General features: G+C 37.6%; 1 protein-coding gene across 2 annotated transcripts in view; it reads left to right on the forward strand.

Moving 5' to 3' along the window:
• The window catches only part of pde1a (phosphodiesterase 1A, calmodulin-dependent), a 140,115-nt gene that overhangs the window by 112,763 nt on the left and 11,809 nt on the right, over positions 1-15,543 (forward strand). For both annotated transcript variants that reach the window (XM_036577129.1, XM_036577136.1), the window contains 4 exons: positions 3,729-3,795; positions 4,799-4,915; positions 7,417-7,557; positions 7,981-8,081. In XM_036577129.1, coding sequence (XP_036433022.1) covers positions 3,729-3,795; positions 4,799-4,915; positions 7,417-7,557; positions 7,981-8,081 — 426 coding nt within the window. The remainder of the gene's footprint in view (positions 1-3,728; positions 3,796-4,798; positions 4,916-7,416; positions 7,558-7,980; positions 8,082-15,543) is intronic.

Consider the following 15,543-nt stretch of genomic DNA (forward strand, 5'->3'; position numbering starts at 1 on the left):
TACTTTTTACTTTAAATAAAGCTACATATAAAGCATACAAATCTCTGTGTAAATGAAATGTCAGTACTAATGCACAAAATAGCAAATATAAATGGATTTATTTAAATTTGAATTTTTATTTTGAGCTCAAACTTTGCAAGTTCAAATTTAGGATTACGTTGCCATTTTGCATATTACGTTTTTAATTTTAATTTTGATACTGATATGCTTCCGTATTCACGTGCCTCTCTGCCGTGACTGGGTTTAAAAAATACGATTTGGCCAAAAACTAATCACAGAACTCTCATAAAACAATGTCTCAGGCATCAGGCAGCGTATAATAACTTTCTGTGAGGGAGAATTTTAGAGGTGGGTGTCTAGAGATTTTCGATCAGTCTGGGAGAAAATAAATAGAGCATTTAGTCTGAGCTCCACTTATTTTAAGCTGAACTTGTCCTCCTGACTCAGTCTTTACAGTCAGAGTGACTGCAGCGACTGTCTGACTCTCTCTGCTCCAGACTGGACTCTCAGTTACAGCAGCGTCCATCTCTGCTCACCACACCTCACTACTGCTTTTGGATAAATCCAAACACTCTCTCTCTCTCTCTCTCTCTCTCTCTCTCTCTCTCTCTCACTCCTTCTTCTCTCTCTCTTTCTCTCACTTCTTCCTCTCTCTCTTTCTCTCTCATTTCTTCCCCTCACTCACTTCTTCCTCTCTCTTTCTCTCTCTGCCCCTCATTCTCTCACCCTCTTTCTCTGTTTCTCATCTCTCTCTGCCTCTTTCTTCTCTCTCTCTCTGGCTCTCTTCTTCATTATCTCTCTCACTCTGTATCTCTCTCTCCTCTCTTTCTTCATTTCTCTCTCTCTCCCTCACTCTTTCTCCCCCCGCTCTCTTTCACTCTCTCTCTCCCTTATTCACTCACATCCTCTCTCTCTTTCTCTCTATCCCCTCTCTCTCTTCATTTCTCTCTCTCCCTCTCTCTCTTTCTCCTCACTCACTTTCTCTTTTCCACTCTCTCCCCCTCTCTCTCTCTTTCTCCCACTTCCTTCTCATACTTTCTCTCACTTCTTCCTCTCTCTTTCTTTTCTCTCTCTCTCCCTCTCTCTCTTTCTCTCTCACTTCTTCTTCTCTCTCTTCCTTTCTCTCTCTCTCTTCCTCACTCTCTCTCTATTCCTCTCTGTCTTTCTCTCTCTGTCATTTTCTCTCTCTTTTCTCCTTCTCTCCCTCTCTCTCTCCCTCCCTCCCTCTATCTCCCTCCCTTTCTTTCTCTCTATCTCTCTCTCTCTCTCTCTCTCTATCTATCTCTCTCTCTTTCTCTTTCTCTCTCTCTCTCTCTCTCTCCCTCTCTCTCTCTATCTCTCTCTCCCTCTCTCTCCCTCTCTCTCCCTCTTCCTCCTGTTTCTCCGTTATTATTTCTGTAGAAACTCTAAGCTGAAACGCTTGCTTGAATTCTAATACACTTGAGGACGTTTGCACTTCCTGACCATTGAAATGAAAAACAAATAAGAAAATGTAGAGATATAAATATACTTTTTTCATCAACTCATCAACAGAGCACCAAAGGCCCTTTTCTGAAATGATTTGTTCGAGCTTATTGCTCCTGTGAGAGTCTGAAGAAATGTCGACTTGCTGATGTTTTGAGAATTTCATTTTCACATCAGTTTTTTATGTAGAGGTCAGTAAATGAAAACAATAAGCCTTGAGAAGATTACAGCGTTACAGTGATTTTACCCCTGATTCAGAGTTTAACCCCCTTACCTGTGCTAAAATCACTGACGTATCGCATCTACTGGCTTATTGCTTATATAAACTAACACATGATACAATTAATAAACTTGTTATGCTTAAAAATAATGAATTCAAATGACTATATTTGTTTAATTTATAATAAATAACTCCTCTACCAAGAAATTTACTCCACTTAGGGATTATTGTTGCTGGAAAACCATGGATGGCTGAAGGAGAACATCAGTCACTCATCACTGTATACTGCTCTCACTTCATGAATGTTTTCATTTATTATCATATCATAATGATGATATCATAATATAGCAGGGTTTAATGCACAATCTTTTGCCTTAGAAGCAGCTTTTCTCACAAATTTACCACCTCAACCATAATGCTGGTTTCCACTAGCGCCTCAATATGATTCCTTGTATTGTGTTAGCATCAAGCTAACAATGCCACACATTTGTTTCCCAGACTGGGTTAAATTCTACCAAAAACATGGACATTTGAAACATGTAAAGCATTCAACTAATATATAGTCTTTACTTTGTATTTTACAGTTTTAGACTAAATCATGAAGTTAGTACTTTAAATGTCAGACACTGAATATTAATGGGGGGGGTTAGCCTGTTCGCTTTCTTTTAGCTTGCTTAGCCTGTTATCTGGGCTCGACTGGGACTTGTTTTCAGATCGGGAGCTACATTATGCCAACCAGCCAACCCCAAACTCCAGAGATACACACAGTGCCTTTGTGCAATATAACATTTTCATCTTTTTGTTTCAATATTTTTCTTCCAATTTTCTCCCCAATTTAGTCAATCCAATGCACCCATTATCACACGCTACCGCCAGCACTATGAAAGTAAACACAAGCTTCCTCCGAGTGATGTGGAGCAACACTGCGTCTTTTCAAACTGCCGCTGACACAATGTCACTGGACAGCTAAACATGCTTGGAGGAGAACACTAATCACCAGCTCTGTTACCTCAGCTAGCACCCTACCCACCCAGAGAGAGCGAGGCCAGTTGTGCTCATTGATTGTTATCATTGAAGATAAGATAGTAGAACACTTTATTAATTACCAATCTGAAATAATAATAATAATAATAATAATAATAATAATAATAATAATAATAATAATGATAAGTTCAGCTTATATAGTTCCTTTCTCAAACCCGAGGATGCTTTACAAAGAGATCAGAAAATAACAAAATACATAAACAACAATAAATTAAACAACACTGAAACACACACACACACACACACACACACACACACACACACACACACACACACTCCACAGTTCCAGAGTCAGTTAGCTAGCCCAAAAAGAGTCCTTAGCCGCACACAGTCACAAATTAGTGTTCCAGCATACAAGACAAACATAGAAACACCTAAGTAAGCTAAAAATAATAAAATAGAATAAGAACATCTATAGCATTAAATACTGTTTAGCCTAGTTGTTGAGAAAATGAGCTGTCAGCTCTTCAGTTTAAACTAATCTAAGTTCTTATTTCATCCGTTCTCTCAGCGGTCCACACCACCAAGCAGCAAAACAGCTCAAAGCTGAATGGTTTTTACTGAGTCAGCCCTTTAATAGTGAATTCAGTTGTTCAGTAGGGCTGAGTCGATCCCAAAAAGAGTCGATTCTCTGATTACAGGCATTTGTGAATCGAGAGTCGATTCCAAAGCTTTGACTTCAACTTCAACATTCAACTCAGAGACGTTCAGGTTGGCCCACACCTGCTTCGCTGCGTTTTGGTTCATTGGAATTGATTTTCTGAATCAGAATTGGGGTCGACTCCAACTCCAAAAGTTTTGGAATCAGACAGTCCTACCAATCAGACTCTCTGATTGTAATAAGAATTTAACAGTCCAGTGAGTAAGACGGAAGCGCAGCCTTTTCTGGGCAGTAATCCTCTATGGAGGATTAACTCATCTTGTTGTCATAGTAATGAGAGTCTGCTTCTCTGTGTGTGTGTGTGTGCGTGTGTGTGTGTGTGTGTGTGTGTGTTGACAGGATGTACAGAAGGACGTCTAACATGGCCGGGCTGACGTATCCTCCAGCTGTGATTCTAGCTCTGAAGGTATTCAGTGTGTTTCTTAAAGAGACAAGGGTTCATTTTAACTGAGTAAAATCAATCATTATGAATATATTTTTCTTTTGATCAATTAAATACATTTTATTTATTATACTTTTTATTTATGCTTTTTAATAAAACTTAATTGGAAGTACTACAAGGCAACAAAATCACTGATAAACAAGTCTTTTCATAGCAAGATAGCAAGTAGTCTGAAATGCTAATCTGGGATAAAGTGATAAAATACAAATATTTTCATGGATATTTAAATTTTATTTATGAATATCAAAAGCTCAGGATGTTTGATGATTAAAAGTTTTATTATTATTATTATTATTATTATTATTATTATCATTATTATTATTGTGTCTTTTCATTGGTTACAAGTATTATAAACATATGCAGTACCGTGAAAAGCTCTAGCCTGAGAAAATTATATTTAAAAAGTTATTTATTTGCCAGTAATTGTTTATTACCTTAGAAAAAACACTAATTAGAATAAATTAGAATAAATACAGATAACATCATTATCATAGGTAGTGATTTTAGGTATGACAGTGTTTATTTAACCATTTCCAGACGTCTCCTCGAAGAAGAGCAGTATTATTTGTAGTTTTAGTCCAAAACCTGCTTTATCTGATCAGTACTCTATTATATTCAATTAAGTGTGCTGGTGATGGAATATAATAAATCTGTGTGATGTCTGGAGGCGTCCAGGAGAAATTAGGAACTGGACAGTTTTCTTCAAACATGATATGAGGTGTTTTAAAACACAAACACACTTATCGGCGAGAAAAATGGTTTTAATACAAAGCTTGTTTCCTCGTGGAAGTGCATGGTTTCATAAAACTGATGAAAGTGTCAGTTATTTTATTTACTGTTTTAAATAATTTAATTATTGAATTATAGAACACTGTTCAGTATTAGTTGCAGGCCTGATGAAGCTCTTGTGTGTGTTTATGATGGTGATTATGGTTTCGTGTCTGAATGGTTTGCGTTGCTGTTGCAGGATGTTGATAAATGGTCTTTCGACGTGTTCACGCTCCACGAGGCCAGCAGTGAGCACGCTCTGAAGTTCCTGGTGTACGAGCTGCTCACCAGATACGACCTGATCAACCGCTTCAGGGTGAGTGAAGCACACACACACACACACACACACACACACACACACACACACCCACACAGACTCTTTAACTCTCACTGACCCTTCATACTTCTGACCATTTACTCTTATTAACCTCCCGTTACCCAGCATCCTACACACATACACTCCTTTATCTCTCTCTCTCTCTCTCTTTCTCTCTCTCTCTCTCTCTCTCTCTCTCTCTCAGTCACTCGGCCAAGGCCAAACCTCAGACACATGCTCTTTACCTCTACCTTTCTCTCTTTTCTCTCTTCTTCCCTCTTTCTCTCTCACTCCTTCTATCTCTCTTTCTCTTTCCCTTCCTTGTATATATCACTCTTTTTCTTTCTCTCCTACTCTCTCTCTCTCTCTTTTTTCTGTCTGTCCCACATTCTTTACTTTCTCTTTCTAGTTTCTCTCTCTTTCTTGTCTCTTTCTCTCTCTCCTCTTTTCTTTTTCTTCTTTTGTTGTCTCTTCACTTTTTCTCTCTTTCTCTCACTCCTTCTATCTCTCTCTCCTCTCCTTGTACCTATCACTCTCTTTCTCTTCTACTCTCTCTCTCTTTCTCTCTTTTCTCCGCCTCTCCCACATTCTCTACTTTCTTTTAGTTTCTCTCTTTCTTGTCTCTTTCTCTGTCTCTCCCTGTTTCTCTCTTTTTTCTTTTTCTTTCTCACTCCTATCTCTCTTTCTCTTCTACTCCCTCTCTTTTCTCTTTCTCTCCCACTTTCTTTACTTTCTCTTAGTTTCTCTCTCTTTCTTGTCTCTTTCTCTGTCTCTCCCTTTTTTTCTCATTTTTAATCTTTTTCTCTCACTCCTTCTATCTCTTTCTCTCTCCTCTCCTTGTATCTTTCATTCTCTTCCTTTCTCTCCTACTCTCTCTCTTTTTTCTCTATTTCTCCCACATTCTCTATTTTTCTTAGTTTCTCTCTCTCTTGTCTCTGTTCTCTCTTTTTCTCTCTTCCTCTCTCACTCATTTTATCTTTTCTCTTTCTCTCTCCTCTCCTTGTATCTACCACTCTCTTTCTTTCTCTCCTACTCTCTCTCTCGCTCTCTCTCTCAGATATTCAGATGTATTGCTTATCACTCTTTAAATGGAAATCACAATTTACATTACACACACTCAACATCAGCTCTGTTGAATTTTTCTTTCATTCATCCCATCGTCTCCCATCTCCTTTCCGAGCTCACTCTCACTCCAGCAGGCCCCACCAAGAGCCCAGAGATGTAAACATGACCAGGGGGGACTCAGGGCACCACTGTTTGGATTTAGGAGACAGGGTGTCACACAGTGTTCGCTGTTAGTGTGATTAAACATGAGTGTTAAGCCGGTCCACAGTGAGCGATCACACGTGACCCATCATTCACCTGAACAACAGACCCAGAATCTCTGGAAGACTCCAGACTACTTTATCCATTCTGTTCTAACATTAACACTGTTTAACATGTTCTCCTCCGTTCACACTGGTTCATCTGGCTCACAGCGTCTAATTGTGGAAAACCATAAAGCCAACTGGCAATTTTAGAATCATGGTGTTTAGTGGAGAATGACAGAGAGTGATGTTGCTTGGTGGAGATTGGTGGTGTTTGGTGAAGAATGACTGTTAGAAAGTGATGGTGTTTGGTGGAGAATGGTAGTGATTGTTGGGGAATGGTGGTGTTTGGTGGAGAATGGAAGTGTTTAGTGAAGAATGAGGGTGTTTGGTGGAGAAAGGTGGTGTTTGGTGGAGAATGATGGTGAATGTTGGGGAAGGAGGGTGTTTGGTGGAGAATGGTTGTGAATGTTGGGGAATTGTAGTGTTTAGTGAAGAATGACTGTGTTAGAGAATGATGGTGTTTCATGGAGAATGGTGGTGTTTGGTGGATAATGAATATGTTTGTTAGAGAATGGTGGTGTTTGGTGGAGAATTCCTATGTTTGGTAGAAAGTGATGGTGATGGGTGGAGAATGGTATCGTTTAATGAAGAATGACTGTGTTTGTTAGAGAATGATGGTGTTTGGTGGAGAATAATTGCGTTTGTTAGAGAATGGTGGTGATTGTTGGAGAATAGTAGTGTTTAGTGAAGAATGACTGTGTTTGTTAGAGAATGATGGTGTTTGGTGGAGAATGGTGGTGTTTAGTGGGGAATGAGGGTGTTTGGTGAAGAATGACTGTTAGAAAGTGATGATGTTTGGTGAAGAATGACTGTTAGAAAGTGATGGTGTTTGGTGGAGAATGGTATTTGTTAGAGAGTGATGGTGTTTGGTGGACAGTAGTAACGTTTGGTGGAGAATAAAGGTGTATACTGGAGAATGGAGATGTAGAATGATGGCATTTGGTGGAGAATAATGCTGTTTGTTGGAAAGTGACAGTGTTTGTTGGGGAATTATGGTGTTTGTTAGATGATAGCATCTACCTTTTACAGCCTTGATCTTGAAAGATGATAAATTACGGTTATTATTTTTATTAGCAGAATGCAGTGTGGGTGTTTTTTTCATTTCTTAACTCAATGTTCCTGCCTTCACAGATACCCGTGTCTTCTCTGGTGGCATTTGTGGAGGCTCTGGAGGTGGGCTACAGCAAGCACAAGAACCCCTACCATAACCTGATTCATGCTGCTGACGTCACCCAGACCGCACACTATCTGATGCTCCACACTGGCATTATGGTGAGTGACAGCTGAAATCTCACTTTAGACCAGCTGTAGCCCCAGTGATGCTGGCTCGTTCTATCCAGTTCCCTTTTCATCCAGCTGACGCTGTGAATGTTGACCATTTCTATCGTGTCTGATTAAAGATCAGCTATTAGCCATGCTAATGTTGGCCCGCCTCGCCTCATTTTAGACCACCTCTCCTCACTAATGTTGACCTGTCTAACGCTGTGGTATCCCATCCATCTCTTTTTAGACCATGCTGTAGTCTGCCTAATGTTGATAAGCTCTTCTGTTTTGGTGTTAATGCAGCGACATAACTGTGGCTGCTGCCACTGTGAAAATGAGACAGTAAGGCAGTAACTTGGCGACGGTGCTGACAGTCATTTGTCAAGCTTTAGGCACGATATGGAAATGACTCTGTGCTCTGTCACCTCTCAGCACTGGCTCACCGAACTGGAAATATTGGCCATGGTGTTTGCTGCTGCTATCCATGACTTTGAACACACTGGGACGACCAACAACTTCCACATCCAGACCAGGTACGAACTGGCATGAGCTCTCATCTGAGACACAATCCCACGCATCAGCTTTAACACATAAATACAGTTCCTGGCCCACTAGACACCCGTAATGTCATTTCTACCCCTTGCGCTCACAATTTTATCCAGTTAAAAGTTTAAAAAGTTTAAAAAGTGAAGTTTCAGCTAGTTGTAATGACACATATGTGATTGAGCGATGGAGTAAATGAAGAATGTGCACCCATGCTTTCTTGTTATTGACTTCCAGTGCAAACAACTGCATGAGTTTAACAAAGCATGGTGTTTAATCAAATAACTGAGCCTTGCAGCAATGCAAGGAGGCTTCATACGGAGGCCTGTTTCCACCAGAGAAGAACACAATCGCCTGTTTTTTCTCCTTTTCTGTTTCTGTAAGACTTATAATGTTGAAAATTTGACTTTTTATCTCAAAACAACGACTTATTTTCTTGACTTACTATCTCAAAATTTTGACATATGAATTCTGACATACTTTCAAAATGATGAGTTTGTACATTTCAGAAGTAATACTTTGGGATAATGAGTCATCATTTTGAGAGTCCTAAAACAACAACTTAAAAGACATGCTGCTGCCAAAAACAGAGGAGAAAAACAAGTTTTTTTTTTTCTTCATGTACCGTCCATAGCCCACATGTCAAACACAAGGCCCACGGGCCAAGTCAGGCCCATGACACAGTCCTATTCGGCCTGCTAAATTATTTTAATTTTCAATTTTTACTAGCCTGTTTCACCCTGAGATGCACTACAGTCCCCAGCATGCACTGCAACATAGTCTGCGTTCTGACCCCCTTTCCCGAACAACAATCTACAGGCCAGCGGTTAGACAAAAAGAAACGATGCCTGGTGTCTAGTTCAAGCAAATAGGCAGTTTTAAAGAACAATTAATTTTTATTTAGAATTTTTTTCAGTAAGTATTCAGTGGCATAGTTTTGGCGTATTTTTAATAAATATCATCAAATAAAAATGAAATAAAAACACAGCTGGCCCACAGATTTGCTGAGATTTTTTAATATGGCCCGTTAAGTGGGTGAGTTTGACATCCCTGTTCCATAGCAATAATGCTTTTGACTTTCAATGTAAATTAATGTAAAAAGGGTTTATTCCAAGCCGTTTTGGAGCATTTCCATTGGTCGAATCATCACAAATTTTTCACACAATGTAAAGGACAGCCGCTGTGCTTATATTACATACTTCATCAGAACAGATGCAGTACATTCGTGAAAAAACCAAAGAACAAGTAATAACATTCTGTTCATAACATATTAGGCAAATAGTCCAAATCAGATGAACAGCTAGCTAACAAGCATTAGCCTGCATTTAGACACGTCCACAATGTTAAGAAAAGCAAGGCTGGCTTGGCACAGTGAAACTTTCTTGCAGCTGTAGTTGCTTGAAATCTACATGAAATCAAATTGCACTTGAGTTGCATAATGTAAAGCATCCTGCAACTCATTTGAAGCAGTTGCGTCTCAACTTTATGGTACAACTTTCATGAAACAGCTGGTCAAAATGCCAAAACACATCATGTGATCACGTAAAACGACATACTTTCAAACCATTGATTTCACTGGATCAGTGGACAGGAAAGTAGAACAGAAGATGGTTAATTGGACGGTTGAAAAAGCTTTTAATACCAAGGATCAATATTTTGTGATTTAATAGAAAACATTGTGCCTTATCAAGCCAATAGCTGGTGATGAATTGGCTGCTCATTGCTACTTTATTAGGCAGTAAGTGGAGTGAATTAAGCACTTCCCAGAGCACTTTTTATTTGTGTATTATATATCATAATGTTCTGCACAAACATTTAGCTGTCCATTATTATGCCTTTATCAAGCCCAATAGCTGTTATCTAATTTATTAGCCAATAACTGTTAATTAACTGGCTGCCCAGTATTACTTTGTTAAGAATGTACATCAGAGTCTTGCGCACATCCCTCACCTAAGCACCGATACCTCAATATTAAAGCACCAGTTCACTCTAATAAAGACAAACTGAGGGGAGGATTTGTAGTTAAAGGGCCCATATCATTCTATAACCTGTTAGACTGAGAAAATGTTCTTTTGGTGGGGTGGGGGGGGGGTCTATCAGTGTAAGTCTGTCAATAAGAAATATGTTCATTTTTCAAAAATATTGTAGATTTCATGTACCTAATTCCAAATGTCCAGCATACTAGACAATGTAATCCATTGAAATTATTAAAAATTAAAAATGATCCCCAAAATGTACATCATTGTCTAATGTGACCCCTTTTATAGTCTGTTTTACCAATCAAAGTATAATTTTGTTGAAAAAAATCATAGAAACTATTAACAGTTCCTTTTGGTTTCTAGTGGTGTCCAATATTCAGTAATGTTATTTTGTGTTTTTCTGATGGGTTGATATTACAGCGTAAAGGATTCTAATGGTTTAACAGGTGTTCTGTGACTGATTCCAGCTGCAGTTAATGGTTTCTTAATGGGATCTAAAGGTGCCCTGTAGGAAACTACTCGTCTGTAATGATACTCCTTGAGCATATAATTAGGCAATAATTCCTATTGGAAAGCAAAACCAACTTTCCAGATTACTAGACTTCAATTTTGAGATTTGAAATAAAGTAAATAGAAATAAATAGAAATATCTACTATATAAATATGAATATACACCAATCAGGCATAACATTATGACCACCTCCTTGTTTCTACACTCATTGTCCATTTGATCAGCTCCACTTACTATATAGGTGCACTTTGTAGTTCTACAGTTACAGACTGTAGTCCATCTGTTTCTCTGCATACTTTGTTAGCCCCCTTTCACTCTGTTCTTCAGTGGTCAGGACCCCCATGGACCCTCACAGAGCAGGTACTATTTGGGTGGTGGGTCATTCTCAGTGCTGCTGGAGTTTTTAAACACCTCAGTGTCACTGCTGGACTGAGAATAGTCCACCAACCAAAAATATCCAGCCAACAGCGTCCTGTGGGCAGCGTCCTATGACCACTGATGAAGGACTAGAGGATGACCAACACAAACTGTGCAGCAGCAGATGAGCTCTGACTTTACATCTACAAGGTGGACTGACAAGGTAGGAGTGTCTAATAGAGTGGACAGTGAGTGGACACAGTGTTTAAAAACTCCAGCAGCACTACTGTGTCTGATCCACTCATACCAGCACAACACACACTAACACACCACCACCACGTCAGTGTTACTGCAGTGCTGAGAATGATCCACCACCCAAATAGTACCTGCTCTGTGGGGGTCCATGGGGGTCCTGACCACTGAAGAACAGGGTAAAAGGGGGCTAACAAAGTATCAGAGAAACAGATGGACTACAGTCTGTAACTGTAGAACTACAAAGTGCACCTATATAGTAAGTGGAGCTGATAAAATGGACAATGAGTGTAGAAACAAGGAGGTGGTCATAATGTTATGCCTGATCGGTGTAAATATTGATTTACATAAATAGAAATAGAAATATCCACTATAAATACAAATATCTACTGTTGATACTATAAATATCTACTATTTATTTTCAACTTTCAGAAAAGTTTCCACTAAAATAAGTGCAGAATAATTTAGAAACAGTGTTTCATTTGGTCTTGGAGGTGGTGAGCGTCTGTCTCGCCTGCTGCCATGTTTGTTTTTGTCTATGACAAGGTTAAAAAAAAAGAAATCTAATAAATGACCAACCAGGAAAGAATGAGTTCTGCAGGAACACATAAAGTGTGTGTAGTGATGAATCTGCTTCTTTAGAGCTAAAAAAAGTCGAAGGTTCTAGACATATTCTAATAACCATCTCCATCCTCAGTATTAAAGAGTTTAAGTCTTTAAAGACTGTCTGGTCAGTGACGCTGCGCCGGGAGCAGCCGTTATCTCCGGCCGTATGAATCTGCGAGTGCAGCCTGCAGGTGCGTCAGTGTCTCGATTGAATTGAGCTGATATTGCTGCTGTTCTGTGTTGTTTGCTGCCAGACGGGCTTCATCTCACTCAGACTAATAAATGCCAATGGATTCTGAAGACCTGAGCTGATCGAATGCAGAATGGCTGTCTCCTCATGTCAGCATTACACGCAGCGCTGCAGCAGATTACAATGAGACCTTGGCTTTCATGCTCGGGTTTCTGAAAAGCATACAAATGCTTATTTTAAGGTGCTCATTATATCAGTTTTGCGCTGGAAAAAGCGATTCATCACCGTGGGCAGCGGAGCGTGTGAGATGGAGTCTAGCTTTCAGAGGGAAAAAAATACAGGTGTTTACCTTCAACATCTCAGATCGCTCTCAAGTCATTTTACCCGCTGAAACGAACCCTCGTTTTCTCCTGATCTTTATCTCGCTCCCATTTTCCTATTCCTGAAGGGGTCCAGGGCTGTTCTGGAATGTGTAAGGAGTGGAGGAATGTCTCCTCTTTGGTGTCTGAGTACTTGAGGTCAGACTAAAGAGATTTTTTATGGTAACACTTTATTTTAAAGAACATATTTTGGGAGTTTTCAGCTTCTTCGTTCTTCTTTGTATTATTCTACGCTTGTTTTTTGCAGCTTTCGAGCTGGAATCGTGAAAACTTTGCAGGATCGTACAGCCCATACAGGAGGAGTGTGCTTGTTGTTTTGGGACCGACTGCAGCCAGAGTTTTCACACAGTGTTCGTTCAAACACGATTTTTTTCCCTCATTGGAAATGAATGTTGAGAAAGTTCAAAATGTCACAAATGGTGTCACAATGGGGCAATTCTTACACCGCCCCTCATAGCAACACCTTAGCAACAGCCAGGCAACATCTAGTAATCACTTGGGAAACGATAGCATTGGCCAAGCAACATCTTAGCAACCACATGGGATAGCATAGCAATGTCATAGACATTACATGCAGACTTATATATCGCTGCTGTCAGAAGAAAACCTTGTATCTCTATATTTTTCGAATATATACTAGCAAATATATATATATATATATATATATATATATATATATATATATATATATATATATATATATATGCACATATTAGCAACCACCTGGGATACCATAGCAATGGCCTAGAAACACCTTACACTGTACACGTTGTTAGTTTAACCTAAAAAATTGCTTAATGTGGTAACAAGCACTTGAACAAGTTTTATTCAACTAAAAAAATATACTTAATGGAAGTTTCATTCATCCAAAGTATTTATTTAGTTTGAATAAAACTAGTTAATGTACTTTTTACCACATAAAATATTTTTTTGGTTAAACTGACAAAAAAAAAAGTGCAGCAACCACCTGGGATACTATAGCCACCATTTCAATAGCCTAGCAACATCTTAGCAACCACTTGGAATAGCATAGCAAATGCCTAGCAACATCTTAGCAACCACTTGGAATAGCATAGCAAATGCCTAGCAACATCTTAGCAACCACCTGGGATAGCATAGCAATGGCCTAGCAGCATCTTAGCAACCACTTGGTATAGGATAGCAATGGCTTAGTGACACCTTAGCAACCACTTGGGATAGCATAGCAATGGCCTAGCAACACCTTAGCAACCTAATTTAGAGATTTCTAAATGATTGGTTCACTACTCTTTAAACTTTACCAATTATGACATTTATTCCTACGTGATTAGAGGTCTGTTATGTTCAAATCACTAATATATACATTATTATTTGTAATAATGCACAATAAAAACTTTAAGACATTGCAATGCAAATAACTGAGCATGAATTAATCACCTAAATTTACCTCTCATAAGAGCACAACTGGTAATTTTTGATACGTTGTAGGTCGCATCAATGACTTCTAGTGTTCATTGCCTTTAAGTTAGTAAGAGTCACTGATGCCTCTAGATATGTTCTATGTTCTAAAATTAAGCTTTAATGATCACTTATTAGAGGCTAAAAAGCACTAAACGAGTTTTAGTGAGTCGATTTGTGCTCTAGATTCCAAAGTAAAGGTAATTTTATGGATTTTTGGTAGCCAAAAAAAAAAGGTGAAAATATTTCAAGTTAGTTTCAACCTGCTTAAACCAAATGTAGATGCTTTTTATCATGAATAGATTTGGAAATTGTGATGCAAATTGACCTTTTGAAAACATGTTTAGCACTTTTTTAGCTTCTAATTAAACTTGATGCTCTGTAGGAGTTAGTGTTGCCAGTTATATGCTAAAAAGTAACTTATGTGATTAATTCATGCTCAATAACTTAATGCTTAGCTTAATGTATGAAGAATAAACCAAATCCACAATGTTCTTACGATCAAGTCTTAGCTTTTTTACATACACTATTGTTCAAAAGTTTGGAATCACTTGTCATGTTTATAAATTTGTTGTTTTACATACAGTAATACATTTATTTGTACACAATAATGACATAATAATAATAAAAAAATAACAACAACAATAATAATAATAATAATAATAATAATAATAAAGAAGAAGAAGAATTAAATATTACACATTTTAAACCAAAAAGATGTCTCAAGTCTTCAACTTTTCAAGTATTTAATACTGTAATTATCAAATTATCAGTCTCAGGATTTGATCACCATTTTTACAAGACAATCTGGGTATTAATTTTATAATAACTTCATTCTTCATAATAACCTCATTCTGGACATTAATTTTATAATAACAACATTCTGTGTATTAATTTTATAATAACTTCAATCTGAAAAATTATTTTATAATAACTTCATTCTGGGTATTAATTTTATAATAACTTATTTCTGCGTATTACTTTTATAATAACTTCATTCTGTGTATTTATTTAAAATAACTTAATTCTTCATAATAACCTAATTCTGGACATTAATTTTATAATAACTTCATTCTAGGTATTAATTTTAAAATAACCTAATTCTGGGTAATAATTTTATAATAACTCCATTCTGGGTATTAATTTTATAAAAACTTTATTCTGAGTAATAATTTTATAGTAACTTATTTCCATGTATTCATTTTATAATACTTTCATTCTGGTTATTAATTTTACCTCAGTCTGGACATTACTTTTATAATAACTTTATTCTGAATACTAATTTTATAATAACTTCATTCTGTATGTTAGTTTTATAATAACTTCATTGTGGATATCAATTTTATAGTAATTATTCCATATCTCAGAAGAAAATTACAAGGAGTTGGAATAAAAAATGGTACCAGCTGATGAAGTCAAATTTCAATTAAAAATGATTGAGTTGTGGATATATGAGACTTTGTGGAGAGAAGCTGTTGCTGAAGTTATTTATTTTATTTATTTATTTACCAACCCCCCAAAAAAAACCCAGCTTTGATTAATTTAGAGATATGAAACATAAGGCTTATGAAAAATGTATAAATGTTTGATGGATAGGCAGTGACACAAAGTGACACCAAATATTAGCTGTATTTTATTAAACAGTGAAAGGTCTGTGGTCAGTTTCCTTATTGTACTTTTTCCAGTCTTTGGACATAAAGGGGTTCGTTTTATTAAAACTCAGCTTCAGTTTAGTATCAT

This window comes from Colossoma macropomum, unplaced genomic scaffold, assembly GCF_904425465.1.
Source record: "Colossoma macropomum unplaced genomic scaffold, Colossoma_macropomum, whole genome shotgun sequence".
Taxonomy (NCBI): domain Eukaryota; kingdom Metazoa; phylum Chordata; class Actinopteri; order Characiformes; family Serrasalmidae; genus Colossoma; species Colossoma macropomum.